The 21202-nt window shown below is 40.0% G+C and overlaps 1 protein-coding gene across 1 annotated transcript in view; it reads right to left on the reverse strand.

Moving 5' to 3' along the window:
• The window catches only part of CUBN (cubilin), a 275207-nt gene that overhangs the window by 245100 nt on the left and 8905 nt on the right, over window positions 1-21202 (reverse strand). The window contains exons 7-16 of the mRNA XM_057731754.1: window positions 18379-18505; window positions 17264-17426; window positions 14811-14942; window positions 13833-13928; window positions 11859-11977; window positions 11248-11434; window positions 10001-10113; window positions 7333-7567; window positions 2147-2328; window positions 67-229 (exon numbers count right to left, since the gene is read on the reverse strand). Coding sequence (XP_057587737.1) covers window positions 67-229; window positions 2147-2328; window positions 7333-7567; window positions 10001-10113; window positions 11248-11434; window positions 11859-11977; window positions 13833-13928; window positions 14811-14942; window positions 17264-17426; window positions 18379-18505 — 1517 coding nt within the window. The remainder of the gene's footprint in view (window positions 1-66; window positions 230-2146; window positions 2329-7332; window positions 7568-10000; window positions 10114-11247; window positions 11435-11858; window positions 11978-13832; window positions 13929-14810; window positions 14943-17263; window positions 17427-18378; window positions 18506-21202) is intronic.

Genomic DNA, 21202 nt, shown 5'->3' on the forward strand with positions numbered 1-21202 from the left:
AAGCAGCTATGCGCACAGCACTGTCCTTCATATCCACATGAAGCTCCCAATTACCAAGTTACTTACAAGGTGATGTTAAGTAGGTGATATGAAACCCTTGGTCATTAATCTGGTTGTCGGAATGGAAGTGAATTCTGGCAAAGGGACCCGTGGTCTGGAGTGGTGGGACAGAGAGAGTGCTGCAGAATGTCCCAAGAATGGGGTCCTGATGCAAAGGACCATCTCGAATCTAAAATGAGAGGAGTCATTAAGTTACAAAGTAGTCAGATTTTAACAAACCCAGTCATTTTGTACATTAACTTCAGAAAACCCACCTTTACAAGTGATGGCTCTGGGAGGCTCTCCCGTCACCTCTGCATCTATCACATGGTTGGGGTTCAGGAAAGGGTAATCCCCCATCATCCTGATGCTTTACATTCTCTCTGAATTTTAACTCTGACGCTAGATGTATACTTTGAATTTTTCTCAATATTTCCTTTCCTAGGTTCCCTCTGCCCCAGATGTTTGTTTTGGAATGATAAATTCCTAATGATCTAGAGGAAGAAATGAATATATGCAAAGAAAGCAGAAGAAGGAATGCCAGCAATGTCCACTGATGCACAACTTGCTCTAAATACTCAGGAGGATCAGAGGTAGAAAATGAAGTAAAGTTAGAGTAGATGCAACATAAAAACAGTTTGATGAATTTAAAAAGCGAAATTTTAATAGTAATTAAGTACTGTAAAAATAACGATGTGACCTCAGAAAACCTTTTTAATTGTTGGGTTTTCATCTCTTAAATAATTGCGCCAACCACTCTACAATTCTATTGTAACTGCAAATTCTGTACTGCATAAAATACCAAGGCACCAGTGAACCAGATAATATTTTAATATGGCCAATTTTGTCCACTCAAATTAATTGTTCTATTGGCAGAAAAGTTATAGGGCAGTATAACTTTATTCCTGTAATTTAACTAGCTCCTTGAAATATTCTTGACAGATGAGAGGCATTTCAATTTTATTGGAATGATTGGTTCTTTCTATTATGCATATCCAGGAATCAATACGTAGGAATGAAAAAAAATGCCTCTAATTTTAATTTGATAGAATATATTGAAATTAATTTCAAGAAAATTCACTTTAATGTGAACATTTAAAGGATTTTCTTCCTGATATTTTTCCAGGGAGAGGAAGATTTTCCAGGCATTCCCAAAGGTTTCAAATCCATTACACCTGCTAAATTACTAATAACTTTAATTGTGGAGCTTCCTGTTTGACAGCATACCCTTCCATCCTTTATGAATAATTCCATAGCACTCCATTCTTCTCTAATGGACTTGGGAAAGCATATTGTCTTTTATCACTACTGCAAGGGGTACTGAGACATGATGATAAACAAGACAGGAACAACATATGAACTCAATCTTCTCAATGATCTCTTCAGTCTACAAATGGAGAGCTACATTTTTGATAGACCTACATGCTTATGGCATTTGAATATAACAGTCTTTTTTCCTCTTCCATATTTTAATCTTTTACTAATGGTAATCTAGAGGGGCAGAGGGTGACTCCTCTCCTCCCAATGGCAATGATCAATACATCCAGCGAGGCATGCCCTAAAACCCATTTTAACACAATTGCTATTAAGTTGTTTTGCTTCATGGAACACAATAGGCAACTTGTGAAACACCCTGTCAGTTTACGACAGACGACTGAAAACCTGAGTCGCCTTGGAAGAAGACAGCCTTTCCTGGGTGTTGATTTTGTAAATTCTGCTCTTCCCATGGTAGGAGACTGGACATCCAGAAATGACAGAGAAGGCAGGGCAGCCTGTTTCCCAGAGTTAAATGGAACCCAGAAGAAGCAACCAGCTGGCACAATTAAGAACAGGGAGTTAGAGGGACTTCCCTGGCAGTCCAGTGGTTAGGACTCTGCACTTTCCCTGCGAGGGAATACGGAGTTAGCAAGACGTAGGCGTCAGCTGCCTACTGAAGAATACATCTAACTATTGCTAATAAACTGTGGTCATCCAAGGACATCACCAATCGTAGTTTCCTGAGTTCTAATCACATCATGATCAATTCTTTCTAAATACAATTGTCTTATATCTCAATAAAAGTTCTTTAAAAAATAAATAAATAAAATAAATAAATACAACTGTCTACCTCAAGATAATCTTTGCTGCAATCATCATGGTGCTCCAGGCTCAAGGTTCCAAAGCTGAATGTTATCAGGAGACCAGGACTAGTTATCACTTTCCAGACACAATCTCTTCCTGGTGGGTACTTTCCAGGATATCCTGGAGACTTTATAGAACCATAAGTTCCAGTCAGTACACCGCCACACTCTGAAATAGGAGGAAAAAATAGCTTTACATTTGTATACAAGTTATAATTCACATAAAATTATCATAGCCTTTACTGTAAGAGGAAAAGCTTTGTTTAAATAACTAAGTGGAGGACTTCCTAGGTGGTGCAGTGGGTAAGAATCTGCTTGCCAATGCAGGGGACACGGGTTCGATCCCTGCCCCAGGAAGGTACCACATGCTGCCGAGCAACTAAGCCCATGTGCCATAACTATTGAGCCTGACCTCTAGAGCCTGTGAGCCACAACTATTGAGCCCATGTGCTGCAACTACTGAAGCCCACACACCTAGAGCATGTGCTCTGCAACAAGAGAGGCCACCGCAATGAGAAGCCCGCACACCACAATGAAGAGTAGCCCCCACTCGCCACAACTAGAGAAAGCCAGTGTGTAGCAACGAAGACCCAACATAGCCAATAAAATAAACAAATAAATAAATAAATTTATAAATAACTAAGTGCAGTTTTGGACACCCTCATAAATTAAGCAAGACGGTCTGCTTTCCAGTTTGATAAAGTTATAAATCCAGGAGTACCAATTGATAAAAAAATGAATCACCATGCATGGGGATCCGTGCTTATTAGTCATCTCATGGTGACATGATTTAAAATGCAGTGCTGAACTGACAGATGAACAATGAGATGACAGATTTATATTTTCACTTTGAAGGAGATTAATTTCTGCACATTAACTCTTTTCCTTATTGAAGTGAGCTGATTTACAATGTTGTGTTCATTTCAGGTATACAGCAAAGTGATTCAGAGTACATATATTCTTTTTCAGATTCTTTCCATTATAACTTATTACAAGATATTGAGTATAGTTCCCTGTGCTATACAGTAAATCCTTGTTGTTTATCTGTTTTATATGCAATAGTGTATATCTCTTAATCCCAAACTCCTAATTTATCCTTCCCCTACGCCTCTGTACATTAATTCATAAAAAGTTCTGGAACTGCTGTCAGCCCCTATGCCTCTCAACAAAGCAGATAATTTTATACATTAGAACAGTTAAGCGCTACATAATTTTCATTTGAGAAGGTCTCTTAACACTGTGATATAGTTAAATCATTCATTTTATAAATGAAGAAATTCAAATGTCTATGGGTGGTTGAGCCACCTTCCCAGCAATGGGGTGAGGGAAGGACGGGGCCAGGCTTTCTGACACCCACTCCACCACCACCTCCACTACACCCTATCGGCCCCCTAAAGTTGCATATCATCTGGGGCGGCTACTGGATGCTACTGTAAGATAGACAAACAGAAATCTACATATAAATCTAGACTATAGTAAATATAAATTAGAAAAAAATAAAATAAAGTGACATCTCAGATATGCAGGCTATGAAATTCACATAGCTATGCAGGTTATTCAAAACAAGTTCTGCTACCAAGACAAAAAGTAAAACAAAGGTAGTGACGTGATTTTCACTGTTCCTAACGAGAAAACATCTCAGTTGCTCAGAGGAAGAAAAGTTTTTTAAAACTTAGTACTTAAAAAAAATTATCATATGGGTAAAAAAATTAAAATACCACAAGCAAAGTACAATGTTAATGGCAAACTTGGAAAAATGCAGTATATAATACAAAGAGTTAATATCTCTAAAACATGAAGAGCTTCTAAAAAGAAGAGGTATACACAAAGAGTTCACCACAAAGGGAAAAGTACCTCCTGATGTAATCATTTTTGCAAAAACAAAACTGAATATGATCAACCTCTCCCTATATGCATTTCTCAAATTGCAGTGCAGGGCAGTGGGGCCCAGACAGTAGCAATACTCTTGCTGGGTGAAAGAAACAAGACTTGGAATTGGGGCTTACAAAAGTGGCCAGGATTCTGGAGCAGGGTATTAAAGAGAAGGCAGCTGCATGAAAATAGCACCAAAAAGAAAATTTACAGGCATGTCGTTGGATCCTTAGCTCAATCCTACGCTGCACACACACAGGGGAAGACTGCAGACTAACAGAAATTATGAAACAACGCCAAAACCTCTGTGTGAGATTTGAGTCCCAGAGGAGAGGAGGGAGGAGAAAATGACAGAAGCAGAGGAGAAAACCATATGATCTTCTCAAAAGACTTAGAAAAAGTATTTAATGTTTCTTTTTTTTATAAATTTAATTATTTATTTTATTTTATTTAGTTATTGGCTGCGTTGGGTCTTCGTTGCTGCACACGGGCTTTCTCTAGTTGCTGCGAGTGGGGGCTACTCTTCATTGTGGTGCGCAGGCTCCTCATTGCAGTGGCTTCCCTTGTTGTGGAGCACAGGCCCTAGGTGCATGGGCTTCAGTAATTGCGGCACATGGGCTCAACAGTTGTGGCTCACGGGCTCTAGAGGTCAGGCTCAATAGTTGTGGCGCATGGGCTTAGCTGCTCCGTGGCATGTGGAATCTTCCCAGAGCAGGGCTCGAACCCATGTCCCCTGCATTGGCAGATGGATTCTTTACCACTGCGCCACCTAGGAAGTTCATTTAATATGTTTCAACATCTATTCATAATAGAAATTCTCAGCAAGCTAGGAATAAAAGGTGTGATGGTTTAGAAATGGTCATAAATTTTTTGGCACTTCTCCTGTTTAGAGGTGGGGGTCTCTTTGTCTGGAATCTGGGTGGGCTTGTGACTACTTCAACCAATTGAAAATATAGGAGAAATAACACAATATGACCTCTAAGGATAGGTCAATAAAAGCTATGCTGCCCCTGCCTGGCTCTGTTGTAACACTTGCCCTGAGAGAAGCCAGTTGCCGTGAAAGAAGTTCCACTACCCTAAGCCACCATAGGATAGGGGCTACATGTAGGCACTCAGGTCAACAGCCTAGCTGAACTCTCATCCAGAGGCCAGCATCAATTGTTAGCCATGTGAGATGAGTCATCTGGAATTTCCAGCCTTGTTCAGCCTTTATGACCACAGTCCCAGCCCGTAGCTGATAGTAACTGCTTAAGAGATCAAGTAATCACTGTTGTGCTGGGACCTTTCCAAATTCCTGGTCCACAAAATCAGAAACATAATAAAATGATTAATGTTCTACAACATTAAATTCGTGGGTAATTTGTTTATTCAGCCATAATAATTCACAGTGAACTTCCTTAATGTGATAAAAGTTATCTACAAAAACTTACATCTAAAACATTACATTTAATGGTGAAGTACTGAACATTTCCCCGTGAGGTTGGAAACAAGACAATGATACCCACTTTGTCACTCTTATTCAGCGTTATATTAGATGTCCTAGCCAAGAAAATAAATGTCAAGGAAGAGAAATAACAGTTATAAAGATTGGCAAGGAAGTAGGAAAACAGATAATATAACATATTCACAGATCACATCACTGTGTATATAGAGAAATCCAAAAGACTCTAGTAAAACAAACAAACAAAAATGAAGACTTCCCGGGTGGCGCAGTGATTAAGAATCTACCTGTCAAGGCAGGGGACACAGGTTCCATGCCTGGGCTGGGAAGATCCCACATGCTGCGGAGAAATTAAGCCCGTGCGCCACAACTACTGAGCCTGCATGCCACAACTACTGAAGCCCACATGCCTAGAGCCCGTGCTCTACCACAAGAGAAGCCACCAAAATGAGGAGCCCATGAAGAGTAGCTCCCCGCTCTCCGCAACCAGAGAAAGTCCGTGTGCAGCAACAAAAACACAGTGCATAATAAGTAAATAAATAAATAATTTTTAAAAATGATTAGAATTGATGAATGAATTTAGCAATATGGCTGGGTTGGAAACCAAATATTTGAAAATATTTCATAGTATATTTCTATATATTGACAAGTGGAAAATAAAATTTTAGAAAAATAATATCATTTAACATAGCATAAAATATCAAATAGCTCGGGGAAGTATTAATAAAAGCTGTGGAGTGCTCAAGCACTGAAATCTACAAACCGTCACTAACCTAGAGGAGAACTAAGTAAACACAGACAGTCCCCGTTTATGGATTGTTAGGGTCAGTATTCTTCAGAAGTCATTTCTTCCCAGACAATACAATGCCGACAAAATCCTAGTAGACTTTTGGGGGGAGGTTAACGAGTTGATTCTAAAATGTATATGCAAATGTGAAGGATCTAGCTTATTTTAAAGGAACAAAGTTAGAGGTTTCACACTACTGGATTTCAAGCTTCAGCACTAAGTCAATGTGGCAAAGGATAGACAAATAAAGCAACAGAAAAGATGAGAAATTCCAGAAATAGATCCACGGACATATTGATGGATGAACTGGAGGTTTCAGTGTGCTGTTCTCTCTACCTTTTTATATGCTCAAAAAATTCATAGTAAAAAAGCTTAAAAGATAATACTGAAACCAAAATAACAGCAGATACATATAACAATATACATAAATTTCAAAATAACTATTCTTAGTGAAAAAAGCCAGAGACAAAAGAATACATCCTATATGATTCCATTTATATAAAATTCTAGAAAATGCAACTATTCAGTAGTGGCAGAAAGCAGATCAGTAATTGCCTAGACACAGGAGTGTGGGAGGAAGTAAGACTGGATTGCAAAGGGGCGTGAGGAAACCTTTGGGGGCAATGAGTATGTTCTTGATGTGGTGATGTTTTCATGAGTCTATGTGTGTATGTAAAAATAAATAAATAAAATCAAAACAAAAGGGACAAATAATCCTATGACATTCACATAGGATACTGAATAAAGAATACTAAGTGAAGGAGGAGACAGTGCCCTAGACAGCACCCCTGCAGCAGGTACTAGTGTAGATTCTAAAAATGCTGTTCAGTAGTTTCATAGGGGTTGCTTAAAGACTCGTGTTTTTTAAACTCTTCCAATTCATCTAAATTGTATTATCTCTGAACACAAAATGAAAGTGCAATTCATTTTAGATTCATTTGATTTTAAAATAATTATAAAAAGCATATATCACTGGAGCTCAAAACAGCTAATGTATCCAAAAATCTAATACTGATCAAGAAAATTTAATAACCTCAAGAGTTTGCTTTATGTCTCTCCATATTTACACGTACCTGGTGTCTGTGTTTCCCATCTTATGGTAAAGCCTCTCTCGTTTCTTAAATGTTCAGAATAGAAATGAAAATAGAGGGTGTTGTCACTACTGAGGAGTTGCTGAGGGGGGCTGGAGCCACAGAACTTTCCAAGCTGAAATGCCGCGGGGGAGTCCCCATCATGAATCTCAAGAAACTCGTGTGGACACGTGTTCACTGATTCTAACTGGAAAAAAGTGAAAGTGATCCGCAGCACCTAAAAATACAAAGGTCACAAGAGATTCTTCTTCAATTCTATGTTAATTCTAAAGTATTTCCCCTACTAATTGGAAGCATTTACAATTGGGTCCCTTTCAAGAGACATCTATTATTTCCTAATTATCCACAAACACATATGACAATTCTTTATATTAAATGACTTGTGTTAAAAATTGCTTAGACCTAACTTCAGCTAATATCAAAAATCTTAACATTAATGAAATAGATTTTCAACAGCTTTATTGAGGTATAACTGATATATCAAGAACGGCTCATATTTAATGTGTACAGTTTGAGAAGTTTGGACATATGTAAACAACTGTGATACCATCACCACAGTCAATGTAATAGACATAACCAACACCTTCCAATTTCCTTCCCTCTCTCTCTCTCTCTCTCTCTCTCTCTCTCTGTTTCTCTGGTAAGAACACTTACATTTTGAAGTGCACGATGCTGTACTGTTACCTCTAGGCACTATGCTGTACAGCAGATCTCTAGAACTTATTCATTTACGGTAACTGAAATTTTATACTCAGTGTGTTGTTATTCAATGGGTTAATGAAATAGATTTACCTAGATTTCATTAAACTGTCAAGTTCATTTTTAAAAAGGCACTGCATGTATAGCTAACAGTGCTTCCAAATCAGTACAATATAACATCTACCTTGAATTAGATTTAACTGACTAATAACTTGTCAGGGATGCTGACTCCTTAGGGGTCTCTGAACCTCTCAACTGATGCCCAGCCTGGATGGATGACCTCTGGTGTAGACAGCAGACATGGTGTAGGCATGTGTAACGTGTGCTAGTCTTTGGTGGTTGGAAGTCATTAAGAGATGAGTAATACCAAGAGCAGACATCAGGGGAAAGGTACCATGAAGAATTCTGAGTATGCAAGTAGGTGAGAATACGTATGCAAATGTGCCTCCAAGTTAAAATGTTAGAACGTGCAGACTTAAATATAGTTATGTAATTAAGAAAACATAAAAGATTTTGTGCCAACAACCTCATTTAAAACAAACTACCAAAAGGAGGCTGTTGAATATAATTTATGATCGAAAACCATTACAGCACTCAGCTCATGAAAAAGGGTGTCAGGATATTTTTGAAATTCTGTGCTAGGGTATTTTTAAGATCAGTTACCCAACATTACATCATTTTTGTCCTTGAAGCGATTTCAATGAAAATCAAATAAATGTTTATGAACTGAACTACCCTTACTTCAATATTATGTAAACTTTATTATGTAAACTGTGATGGGGATAAGAAGACATAAAAATCACAATAATCAAGAAAAACAGCAGGAAGTTTTTTTACAAACTTACAGTGAAAACATTAAAATTTTTTCACAAAATGATTTTTTTCTTGAAAGAAACATGTTTTCAATGTCAGGAAACAGAATTCATGAAAACTAAATGGAAGGAAGGAAATTCACATAATATACCCACTGGGAGACTGATTTTGGAGTTTATTCTATTGTGGGGTCACCAGGTCCCAGAATCCTTGCTCCTCAAGGGAAAAAATATTTCTGACCTTGTACAATGACCTCTGTAACATTAGCTTGCTGGGAAAAGTTAATAGGATTTCAAGGGAAAGCCTTAGCTCTTCAGACATACAACTTTATTTTAATGAGTCCATGAGTTGGTTGAGAAATAAATATTTGGAAAAGTCTGAGTAATTAATGTTGGGGATAAAAAGCACTAAAAATCTTGGGCTCAGATCTTAATTTGAAGAGTGTTCGAGCAGCAGCTCAGTCACCGGAGTCCAATGGCCTGGGTTCAAGTCCCTGCAGGTCACTTACAGACCACTTGCCCCCGGACAGATTTCTCAGCTGCTCAAGGGTAAAATGAGGATAATAATCCTTCTCTCTCAGGGTTATGAGAGTTAAAATGCACTGATTAAATGTATGTGAAGCAATTAACATAGCATACTGGCACAGGCAATGGCACAGAGAAGACCTGGATATGGAAACCATCTTAACAGCAGTCCCCATTTGGGCGTCATACTCAACATAGCACTGAGTGATCGCTACCGTCTCGGTAACAATATGACTATAAAATTACTGGCTTGCTGTCAGCCAACCCATGTAGCATCCGTAGTGGACAAAGCATGGACTTTGAAAGGTAAACTTGGCTTTGAAATCCAACTAGTCTAATTACCAGCTAAAGAGTGTTTTTAAAAAAGTACTTAGCTTCTCATAGTTTCCATTATTTCATTTATAAAATGAGGATACTAGTATTGTAACTTGAAGAGTTAGTGTAAGGTTTCGAGAAGGGTATGCAAAATACTTAGCCCAAAGCCTGACACTTAGCAAGTCCTCAATATCTGACGGTTGAGTTATCATTATACGTATTTCATGTAACATATACACGTAGTACATATCCATACATATACGGGAAACGTACGTTTGGATGGGAGATACTGCATTTACCTTTCCCTCTTCAGTTCGGATAACCCAGAAGCAGTTCACGTCGTGAACATAACCAACATCAGGGCTCATGTAGCTGAAGCTTCCATTCATCTCCGAGAAGGCCCCTCCACAGACTGCAAAGGAAAAGAAGATGAACTGTGCTTTTCAGGGACTCTGAAAAGGAAGAGGCCGGGCAACTCCCACCCTGCTGTCAAAACATCTAGAGAAGTCTGCGTAACTCACCTTGGCGACCAAAGCCCTGCCATCCTGTCTTCTCCCCTGGCTCCCTTCAACATCCACCCGAATCCCGCCTGGGGTTCAAAGCCCAGCGGACGTCTCCTCATCTCCGCCTGAATTTCCTGCCTCTTGGGCGTTTCTCTGGCTCCCATTCCCTCTGCCTCTGTGACACCTGACCCCACATGGTTTAATTCTTATCTTTAGTTCCTGTCTCTCCTCTGCCATTTGGTATCATCCTGTCTCCTCAACTGGAAGACAAGCAGATACGAGGTGAAGACTGTTTTGCTTTATGCTTCCTTGTTTCTCCACGGGGTCTGCTATAGTCCTAGACACCCGGTAAAGGCTCCGTAAGCGTGCCAACTCAGTCAGGAGGAATGGGGGAGGGGCAGAGTCGTCGGAAGAGGTTTACGGAGCAGGCTGAATGTGAAGCACTCCGGAGGGACAGATACATTCCGATGGGAAGCAAAGAAGGAATTTGGAGAGGTTGGGGGAGAGAAATTTCCCAAATAAAGGAACACAGCAGCAATGTGGTGGCACATAGGGTCGGGAGATAAGGAAAGCCATCTGGCATATTTTTAAGGAAGTAGTGAAAAACAAGGTTAGATGGACAGGGTGAGGCCTGGTTATAGAGGATGATTGAAAACCAGTCCCAATCTTTATTTAACAGGCAAATGGGAGCCACTGTATATTCTAGAGCAGGAGAGTGACATTATCATATGTAACATTCCAGGGAAATGAAGTAGCTGCTATAGAGAAAACTCTCTCTTAGAAGACCACAATACCTTAGCATATTTTCTTTGCAAAAGGGACATAATTTAATTTTTCCTTTGATGAAAAGGTTTTTATGGCTTAAATTGAAATATATATTTACCTTGTGAGCTTCATGCCATTTCTGCAAGGGAAGACTTAGTTCTAAGCCTCTGAGCAACTGAACAAGAAAGCAGGTTCAGTAGAGAATCTGCAGCAGGACTCACTCAAGGATGATACTTCCAAGCTGTGAGCACCTGTGGTACAAGAAATTCTGAGCGTACCTTGCTGGGGAACCTGACAGAGAGATCCAGTCCAGAAGTGTGTGCATTCACAACTGAAAGCATTAATGCCATCAACACAGGTTCCCCCATTCAGACAGGGGTTGCTCAGACACTCATTGATGTTTTCTGTGCAGTTGACACCTGCCCAACCTGATTCACAATTACAAAGATAACCGGAGATTGTTTCCTAAGGAAAGAAGAAACATAAAGTCACAGAACAAAAGGACAGACAGTAAACTTGAACCAACCCAAATAATAAAGAACAGCAGTGCTAGGCAGAAGATGTTGAACCATAAGCATCTTCCAGTAGCCTAACTTGCACTAACTCATTTAAATGGTAATTGCAAAGAATAAGAAATCAGATGTACTTGGGTCAAACTGTAGGCTTTGTTTTACTGCCTTGAATCACTGAGAGAAAAAATGAACTCGTTGGTTTTTCCTAGGAAATAAAGTTATTACCTACCTTTTATCTGAAAGTTATTGACAGTTCTTTATTTTAAGCTTGAATCATTACCTTAAAGTTCACAAATCATAGAAAATGTATTTCTCAGAAGTGAAACTAAAAATCACTCTCCAGTACTCAATTTCCTCAGGAAGAACAAAGGACTCACAATGCATTGTCCATGTAAACAGGGGTGACTCAGGCAAACGTTGCTGAGATGCACACATCCATTCGGCCCATAACCGCTTCCAGTATATCCCGGGAGGCAGGTGCAGAGAGGTAAGGAACCTGTTTAGGAACACAAATGGACATGTAAATACAGCTCTCCTCCGATCAGACCTGGTAACAACACTCAGCCTCTGTTGTCTAGACAAGGAATCGTCAAAGTCTACACAACCCCAGGGACAGACAAGGCACGGTATGAAGAGGAAATATTAGAATCTTTTTTTTTTCTAGTTTTTACCTTAAGAATAAGAAAGACATGACACATTTTCAGTACTTTATTTACAGATTGACACTGGTGCTGTCAGCCACATGCCATGGTCCTGAGTTGTGTGCAAATGTGAGGTACACCAAGGAACGGGGGGGTTCCTAGCATGGAGGGGCTGGCAGCAGGACAGCGCATGCCCCTGATGATGGTGTCTGTTGCAAGAACTGTACACATGCTAATTTAATCCTCTCAAAAGCCCTATAAATAGGTACTATTATAATCTCCATTTACAGATGAAGACAAAGCACAGAGAGATTAAGTGCCTTGATCAGGGACACACAGCTAGAACATGGTGGAGCCAAGGGAAAAGTAAAATCCAGTCCTCTTCTAGAATTCACGCTCTTAATCACTTCAGTAGGTTGTTAACCATTTAATAAACATGTAGTCATACATATATATATACATGCACATATACACACATATATTCTTTCATATATGTGCATATATATGGCAAGTTAGTAAAAATAAAAATGGTATTTTGAAATAATGAGAGAGATGATACATTATTCAATAAACAGAGTTGGGGCCACCTATTTGGACAAAAATATCAAACTAGATCTCTATTTGATGCTATAGATAAAAACAAATCCTAAAAAGACCAAAGATTTTAATATTAAAAATAAATGAAAATATGAAAGAACATGTACTTGACGATTTTTAAAGAGTTTGGTAGGGAAGGCCAAATTCTAAGAGGAGAAACCCTAAAAGAAAAGATTTACCTTTTTGACGCCATAAAAATTTTAAACTTCTAAATACAAAACACTACCACAAAATTAAAATAAAAACAACATCCAGGAAAAATACATGTAAAACATAAGATAGATAATGAGATAATACCCTTATAGTACAAATGAAATTTTACAAATCAGTAAGAAAGCAGATGCACAAAGGACATGAAAAAAAATTTTAATGGCCAGTAAATATGTGAAAAGTATTCATTATCAATTATCAGTAATCAGAAAGTTTTTTGATTTAGTCAAAATTAAAATAATGAGAAGGAAATTTCTGCCTATAAAATCGACCAAAACGAAAAATAGCAACAGTACCCATTACTGTCAGGGGTGGCGTAAATGTATATTTTCACACACTGTTAATAAGCATATAAATTGATATATTTATGGGAGAAAATTTAGTAATATGTATGTATTTTTAAAATTATAGGAGGTGAAGCTTCTTTTATGCAGCACTGCAGACCCTATTGGTTTTCACCCTAGATCCATTTTCCCCTCCTTAATAGTGAACGCCTTATTTTCACTGGGGACGTGGGCACCTGAAATAAAGACTATGTTTCCCAGCCTCCCTTGTAGCCAGGCTTAGCCACCTCACTCAGTGGAGCCAAAGGCCCAGAAAGGGGAGTCCTTAAAGAGAACTGATAGGTCCTCCTCCCTCCTTTCCTCCTTCCTGCTGGAATCCATCAGCTGGCTTAATTATCTTGGGAAATAACTGCCAAACTTAGAGCAGATCATAAGAGAGTATAGTCTATTGCATTAAAAAAAAAATCCAAATGTATAGTTTTATAACATGGATTAATTTTTGGTTTGAAGACCAAAGTCAGAATTTTGAAAATAGAGGATTTTGATTCTAAAATGTTGGTTTGCTTTAGAAGGTCATATTAAAGTACCCCAAACCAGAAGGAGAGATGTCACTCATTACCCAGAGCCGAGGCGCACGACGCGTGTGGGTGGCAGCCTCCATTATTGACCGAGCAGAGGTCTGTGAGTGTGCAGACTCTTCCGTCGCCCTGGTATCCTGGTCACAGCAAGAGCAGGGGCAAGAGACACAAGGTCAGGAATATGCAAGAAGAAGGATGCCAATCTGAGAATCAAACGTCAGCAACCAGACCAAGCAGTGATCTTCCATCATCAAAACAGAAAATGTAAATATAATGTGTCATAAATAAAACTCCATAGTGAAGAAAATGGACAACAAGAATTAGGAACCTGATTTCAGAAACAATGTTCAGGGTTGTTTCTAATGACAGAAATTAAAAATAAAAATAAAAAGACGGATGAAACTGCTGGGAGACTTAGTGCTGACACTAAGGAAGTTGACACATTTCTTAATTACAGTCACTTTGAAGATCTTGGAGCTGAATCATTCTAAAAGTCCAAAGTACTGTTGTTTCATGTTAATAAAACACGCAGGGTTTCAGTTTACCCCTTAGAACTCCCTGAACTTCTTGGATAGTAACTCAATTTACATTAGAGAATAGGAGAAAGGACTTCTTTCTGGAAGAGAAGGGAAAGTCACATATATGATATACCTACTATTATGTCTGTTATATATATGAAACTTTATATGAAAATCATCTCATGAGTTCATTATATTAATAAGCTGTGGGAACAATAGGTCTGTGATCCACAGAGAAAATCTGTCAAGTTCTGCACTATCTCAAGAGGCTATTTCACAGTTTGTAAAGGCTTATAGTTTTCCATTTATATTCAAAATAAATTTTATTTCTTTCTTATGACATAGATGAACTAATGTACCCTGGATCCGTAAGTTAAGTGAAACTCTTTGCACTATTCAGTTTGTCTCCTTAGACATACGCCATATTTATAATGCAACACAAGATCCTGTTTTCAAATGCAAGTTTTGTCTGTAACGGTATCAGGAAGTTTGATGTAGCACCTGGTGGACAGGGATAACAGTGGTAAGATCCAGGTATGTTTACACACTCAACAGGTGGAGCCACAGAACAGCCGCCATTGTTTATCTCACACTCATTGATATCTTCACAAACGTACCCATTCCCTTGCCAGCCTAGAAAAATAGAAGGTTTGAAAAGTTAGCTCTTCAGTAGTTAAACACACATGAAAACCTGCTTAACTGTGTAAGGAACCACAGATTAAAATGAGATATACTCTACCTATGTGATTGGCCAAAATTGTTTTTAAATACTTACAATCAAATTCCAGCGAAGAGGTGGGCACATAGGGTAGTCTTAAAAGCTGTTAGTCAGAAGTTAAATTAATAAAACCTATCGGGAACGAGATCTAGCAGTATTCATTTAAAATTTTAAAACACATACCTTTGACTAATAATTCCACCTCTTAAAACTTATTCTACCATGATAAAACTGCCAGTATGTAAAGATGTAAGTAAGCCTCTGTCCACTCCAGCATTGTTTAATGGGGGAAAAAACTCTCAATGGTCCACAGGGGCATAGCTGAATATGTTACAACCCATCTATACCACTGGATGCTAAAAGCTATTTTAATAATATGCACACACACATTGAAAGAATTTTCCCATATGTATTTTAATTGAAAATACCAAATTTTGGAAATATATTCAGAACTATGATCCCAATTTAGGCAAAGAATTTTTTTTAAAACCTGCGTATTTGTCTGTGTGTTTGTATGAGTGAAGGAAAATGTAGGAGAGAGGACCAGCCGCTAACAGTGGTATCATCGGGAGAATGAGCTTGAAGAAGAAAGGGATTATCATTTTACTTGAGACACTGCTGCCTTCTTCAACTGTTATGAGTTTTGTTACTCTTATAATTGAAATGATTTAAAATTATAAGAATTTTAAAAACCTTTAAAATCCTTTAAAATATTTATTTTCTTTGATCTCAGCAGGGACCTTTCTAAAAATCTACCTAAGAAAATTATCATATTTGTGGGTAAATAATTGAATGCATAGAAAAAAGCTGGAAGGAAATATGCTCAAACGCTAATTGTTTTGAGTGATAAAACTATATATTTGGGGGGTTCCATATTTTTATAGTTTGCTTATATTTTATAAGCAGCATATATTTTGCTTTGATATTCAGGAAAAAACAAGGCGATTAAAGGGAAAATAAAAAGGTTTTGTTTCTCTTTTTTCTCTCCAACAATAAAAAGAAAAATGTAAGAACACACTTGCTCAGGTTACACTTTAGATCATTTACTTTTCTGATTTCTAGTTTTTAAAGATGACCATTGGCAAATTACCTTCAAGAACATGATTATTTGCGAATTTCGCTTGCCCCTGAGAACTAAGAGGGAAAAGGTCTTGACGTGTTTTTTCAATTTCTTTCTAATCGTATAAGATCTAAACGGATGAGATGAAGAAAGTGATGAAACCAGACATCACTAAGTGAAACAGTAGCATGTGGGGTTCCCTGGCAAGAGCGAATAAGGGAGAACCCAGCAGCTCAGCTCTCACCCAGGGTCAGCTTGAACTGGGTTTGGATCCTGACTGCTGATAAGCTCTTGGGCCTTGGGCAAGTTATTTACCTTCTCTAAGGTTCAAGTTCATATATTTCAAAATGGGAATGCTACTAATTCCTACCATTTCTTGTTTCTGTTGCAGTTGCATGAATTAGAACTTGCCTAGCACCATGCCTTAATGACATTCTCATAAAGAATAGCTGCTGTTATTACATTCTTTTTAGGCTCCACTTTCTAAGAACACCCAAGGAGTGCAGACAGGCCTTGTAAACTCTCCAGGGTCTGGTCAATTGCTTACCAGCACACACAGCTCAGTGCTCAGCTCACAGTAGGTGCTCTGCAAGCATGCCTTGAAGGGAGGATGATGACCTCACAGTAAGAAATGAAGATCTGACCCAAACCCAGGCAGTCTCTGAGCCCTGAGTCCACGTTCTCAGCAACTCGGCATGTGACCTCCCCGAAGGTTCAGTCTCTGCAGGTCTGTGACGGAGCTGGATGACCCTGTTTACAGCCAGACCCCAGGGTCTTCTAACAACACCCCAGGTGAGGACAGCTGGACTCTACTGAACACACTCAGAGATCAAACAATTTGTCCAAGTTTACAGACATCTGGCTCATATGAAAGGTGGGACCAGAGCACGTGTCTTTTGATCTCAAGTCTAATCAGTTCACAGCCACAGCAACTCAATCTCCCAAACTCTATGGCTAACGCTGGCCCCGGTATTTGACTCTAGCAGACTTTGGGACAAACACCCCCATTTCGTTTTTTGAAGTGCTACAGCAGGAAGATGGTCTGGAGTGGGGTTCAGTGAAACAGGATATGAAATTGTATCCGAAGGCATCCTGAAAATAGCCTCCTTAACCCTGGGCAGTGGAAGGAACTTGGTTCTGGCGTCTTGCCTGGTACAAGGGGACAGGCCCACATACCTGTGGGACAGGCCCCGCAATAGAAGGAGCCCGGCGTGTTGAAACACTGCACAAGCGCTGAGCAAGGCGCAGGCCAGAGGCTGCACTCGTCTCTGTCCAGTGTGCAGGCTGTGCCGTCCGATGGGGCCGTCCACCCGGCATCGCAGACGCAGCTGTACTTGGGCTGGCGGGACGACAAGGGTGTGCGGGAAGGCAGTTAAAAAAATGAGCACAAAAAGCCTTTGAGAATGGCACCAGGTCCCCAACTCATTTCTCCTCTAACGTTCATTTCCGTGAGGCCGATGGAGTGGCTTCTCTTTTTCTTCCCACATGATTAAGCATTTAGACCAGACCAGGCAAAAAGAGAAACAGCTTTATTTCAGAGTAAGGGAGACCTGTAATTTGCTCCCACAGATGCCTGGGAGGGAGCAACAACAATCAAGGGCTGTAAGTCAATATAATTAAGGTCAATCAACTCAGCCTGCTGTGCTTTTAGAGGGAAAAACACCCATGTAGGCACAGACCTTGGAAAATCAATTCTGTTTGTTTCCTTTTTGAAGGTCCCACCCACACCACCCCTCCCACCATGGCTGGAAGGGAACCATTTTCCATCACGTGGGCAGAAAAGAATAGAACTAAAAATAAAGACCTGAAGGTCTCATGCAAGGCCAAGCAGGCCAGGGCTGGGCACCCTTGAGGGCCAGGAATCAAGGTTGTCAGGACCCAGAGCACAGGGGACGCTCAGAGAAGTGGCGTCTACAGCAGTCACCAGGGCTCAGGGGCCGGAAAAATCCAGACTCCTTAAAATTGAATGTGGCAGACAAGGGTGGGCCTTTTGTGTTTCCACGTCTTGTCACTGCTAAGACTCACAAGGCCAAGAGAAGGTCATGTCTCACAGCGAGATTCATGGATGAATAATAAAAGTGCCAGGATTTGTATAATGAAATCAACCTCTGGGTCCCGTTTTCTACCTATTTATGGACAACCCTCACCGCCTTCCTCAACTGAGCCTGGCTTACAGGTAGGATGTGACTCCCCTCTGCAGCCCCACAGGGTCCTGCCTGTGCACAGCGATGCAGAACGAGGAACTAATACCCAGGCCTCCCCTGAGGGGTCCCTCTCCGGAAGGCACCCACCTCTCCGAACTGCACGCGCACCAGATCCTCGCAGATGCCGTGGACGCAGAGTGCCTGGGAACCCCCCTCACAGTCATCGTATTTGGATGCGCACTGGGGACCGTGGGTCTCAGGCGAGCAAAGACAACTGTTGGTTACATAAAGCACAACTCAGGACCTGTTTCTTAGCATCAACAAAAAAATAATAATAATTCCGTTTGCACGTCAGTAATGTGCATGTGAAATCATAAACCAGCAAACCAGATTTACTGGCTGGAGTCTTGGGAGAAAATCACTCTGCTCTTAAGTGGCAGATGGAATAAATGCATTACTGTCTCAAACACAGGGTGAGAGGACACGACTACCACTATAAATTCTTCTGCTATCAGGTCATCAAACAGCACTTTCGAAGGTCAGACATATATAAACTAAGGGGAATGGAGTTCATTCATTCAGGATGGTAAAGATCATTGTGGCTGTTCATCGTGCATCTAGCTGGGCCTGCCAGTAAGCACAGGAGACCTTGACCAAACGGATACATTCCCGAATATTCCCTAGGCGTATATAACCCCACAGGGAAGTGGTATATTCACATCTCAGAGTCCGTGATGATGATGGTTATACTGCAAGGGCATCATTTCTATCCATGAGACATGAGTTAACATCGTAACATTTCTTTCATTGTCATGTTGTAGTTATTACATATAACTTACATGTAACTCACAAGACATCATTATTACATATTACCTAAACTAGCCCTGGTTGTTTTGTTATGAGATTTCAGTTCAGTAATAATGAAATAAGCAAAGTTGTTTTTAAGGTATCGTAATCTTAAAGTTGCTGAGTTAGTTTTTTATCTGTCCTGCAGCTTCAGAGGGGATGTGGACGGTATGAGATGGTGGCCGGGGGAGGGAGGAGATACAGGAGTCACAGAGCTACGCTTATTTACGCGTGTCTGAGCACAGCTGATGCAGCGGCAGCCAGGCCCACGGGGCACCGTTTGCCTCCCTCGAGCTGCGCTGGCCATCGGGGCTGAGGGTCAGAGTCAAGGAACGAGGAGGATCCGCATATCCACGGACTGTGAGCTAGTTTCTGAGTGTTCTGGAAAGGGGGCCACTCTACCAGGTAAAGAAGCTCTTTTAATGGTACATGTTGAGGCACAGAGAGCTCTGCTGCTATCCATGGATAAAAACAAATGTGTGATTGGCAGTGAGGGAAAGGAGAGAGCTTGGCTGCTGGAGAAACACCAGGAGCTACACTCTGAGCACAGAACTCAGTGTAGCCGTGGAGGCCCCAGAAACAACTGCCCGGGTGGCACCTTCTAGTGGGTTCTCAGGAAAAAAGGGACCATTGAATGTGGCTGGAGGTGGAGAGTAAGAGTATGGTGAACACCATTCAGGCACTCACATGTAGAGTTGCCTGACCTAGCAAATAAAGACACAGGATTCCCAGTTTAAAATTTGAATTTCAGATAAATACTTTTTTGGAATAAGCATGTCCCATGCAATTCACAACATCAATGTATAATTGTGTAAAAGCTGCTCCATTAATAAATTGCATTTCTGAGCATTCCAAGGTTGCCTTTCTCACTACGACAAGGTCACACAGATTGATAGCAATACATGATTACACTTAAAAAGACATTCAATTATTCATTCCTTACCCATAGCTATCTATCTTCTTCTCATCTCTTTTTCCCTATCCCCCCTCTCATATTCTCTTCCCTTTTCTCTTCACCCTCCCATTCTTACACAGAATATTCTTTCAGAGAATTTAATTAGACTCTCAGAGATGATAGGACTTCAGACCATTTCTTACACACATTTGAGGATTTGATACCTGTGGTTTCCTTGCTAAAAGTTTGTTTTACCAGCACCTCCATCCACCAAAAAAATTTTTTTAATCTTTAAACCAACTATGTGTAGCTTTCTGAGTCTATGATGTATGAGAAGGCTGAGTATTCAGGACCCCATGGGACAAGAATGCCTGGGTTTGAATCTTGATCCTACCTGTTAACTCTTCACCTTAGACCATGTAATAATAACCCCCTCTGCCTCATGTCTTATAAAATATAACCGTGCTAATCCATGAGCACTATTTTCACCTTGGGGTCTAGATGCATTTTCCTGCAGGAAGTGCACAGGAAATTGCATTTATCTTATCGCTAAGTGTTTTACTGTTGAAAAGCACTTGAGATTTGAGAGATTAACTGGCACTGCAGTTAAATCCTCTCTATCTCTCTCTTCCTTCTCCCTTGCTATTGTCACTTGGAGAGGAGTACATTTCAATCCTATGTGCTTCCCTAAACAGCTCTGTAGTATACTTCTTTCATTTAAGTTTAGATAACGTGAGAGGAGGAAAGCCAAGAGGAGGAAGGAAGGCACATACACTAGCCATTTCCGTACTAGGATCCTCAAAGACAAGTATTTTTAATCCCATTTTACTGGCATGGTTCAAGCTGCCCAAGGCACAGAATTAGCAATTGGTAGAAGATGAATTAAAACCTAGGTCAGTGTTACTCCTGTACCATTGTTTTTCTCAGCCATATTCCCATGTTCTGAAAGGGAGAGTTAGTTGAAGACTTTCCATTTTTACGTGTCTTTTTAACACAGCAGTGTTTGCATGCAAAATGTATATTCTCAAGGTGCCTGGATACGCCCTTTTAAGAAAAAGAGGAGTAAATCACATGCCTCCCTGAAAAAGTCACTTCTGTAATGACCTTCTATTGTTGATTTGGTTCTGGCAGAAAAAAACTGGGTTTTCCATCTTCGAAAACACTGCAAGGGCATTTGGCAGCTGAGGCGAGATCACATAGACTTTCATGGTCACAGTTTAACTTGCACTA

The sequence above is a fragment of the Hippopotamus amphibius genome, chromosome 4 (assembly GCF_030028045.1).
Source record: "Hippopotamus amphibius kiboko isolate mHipAmp2 chromosome 4, mHipAmp2.hap2, whole genome shotgun sequence".
Taxonomy (NCBI): Eukaryota; Metazoa; Chordata; class Mammalia; order Artiodactyla; family Hippopotamidae; genus Hippopotamus; species Hippopotamus amphibius.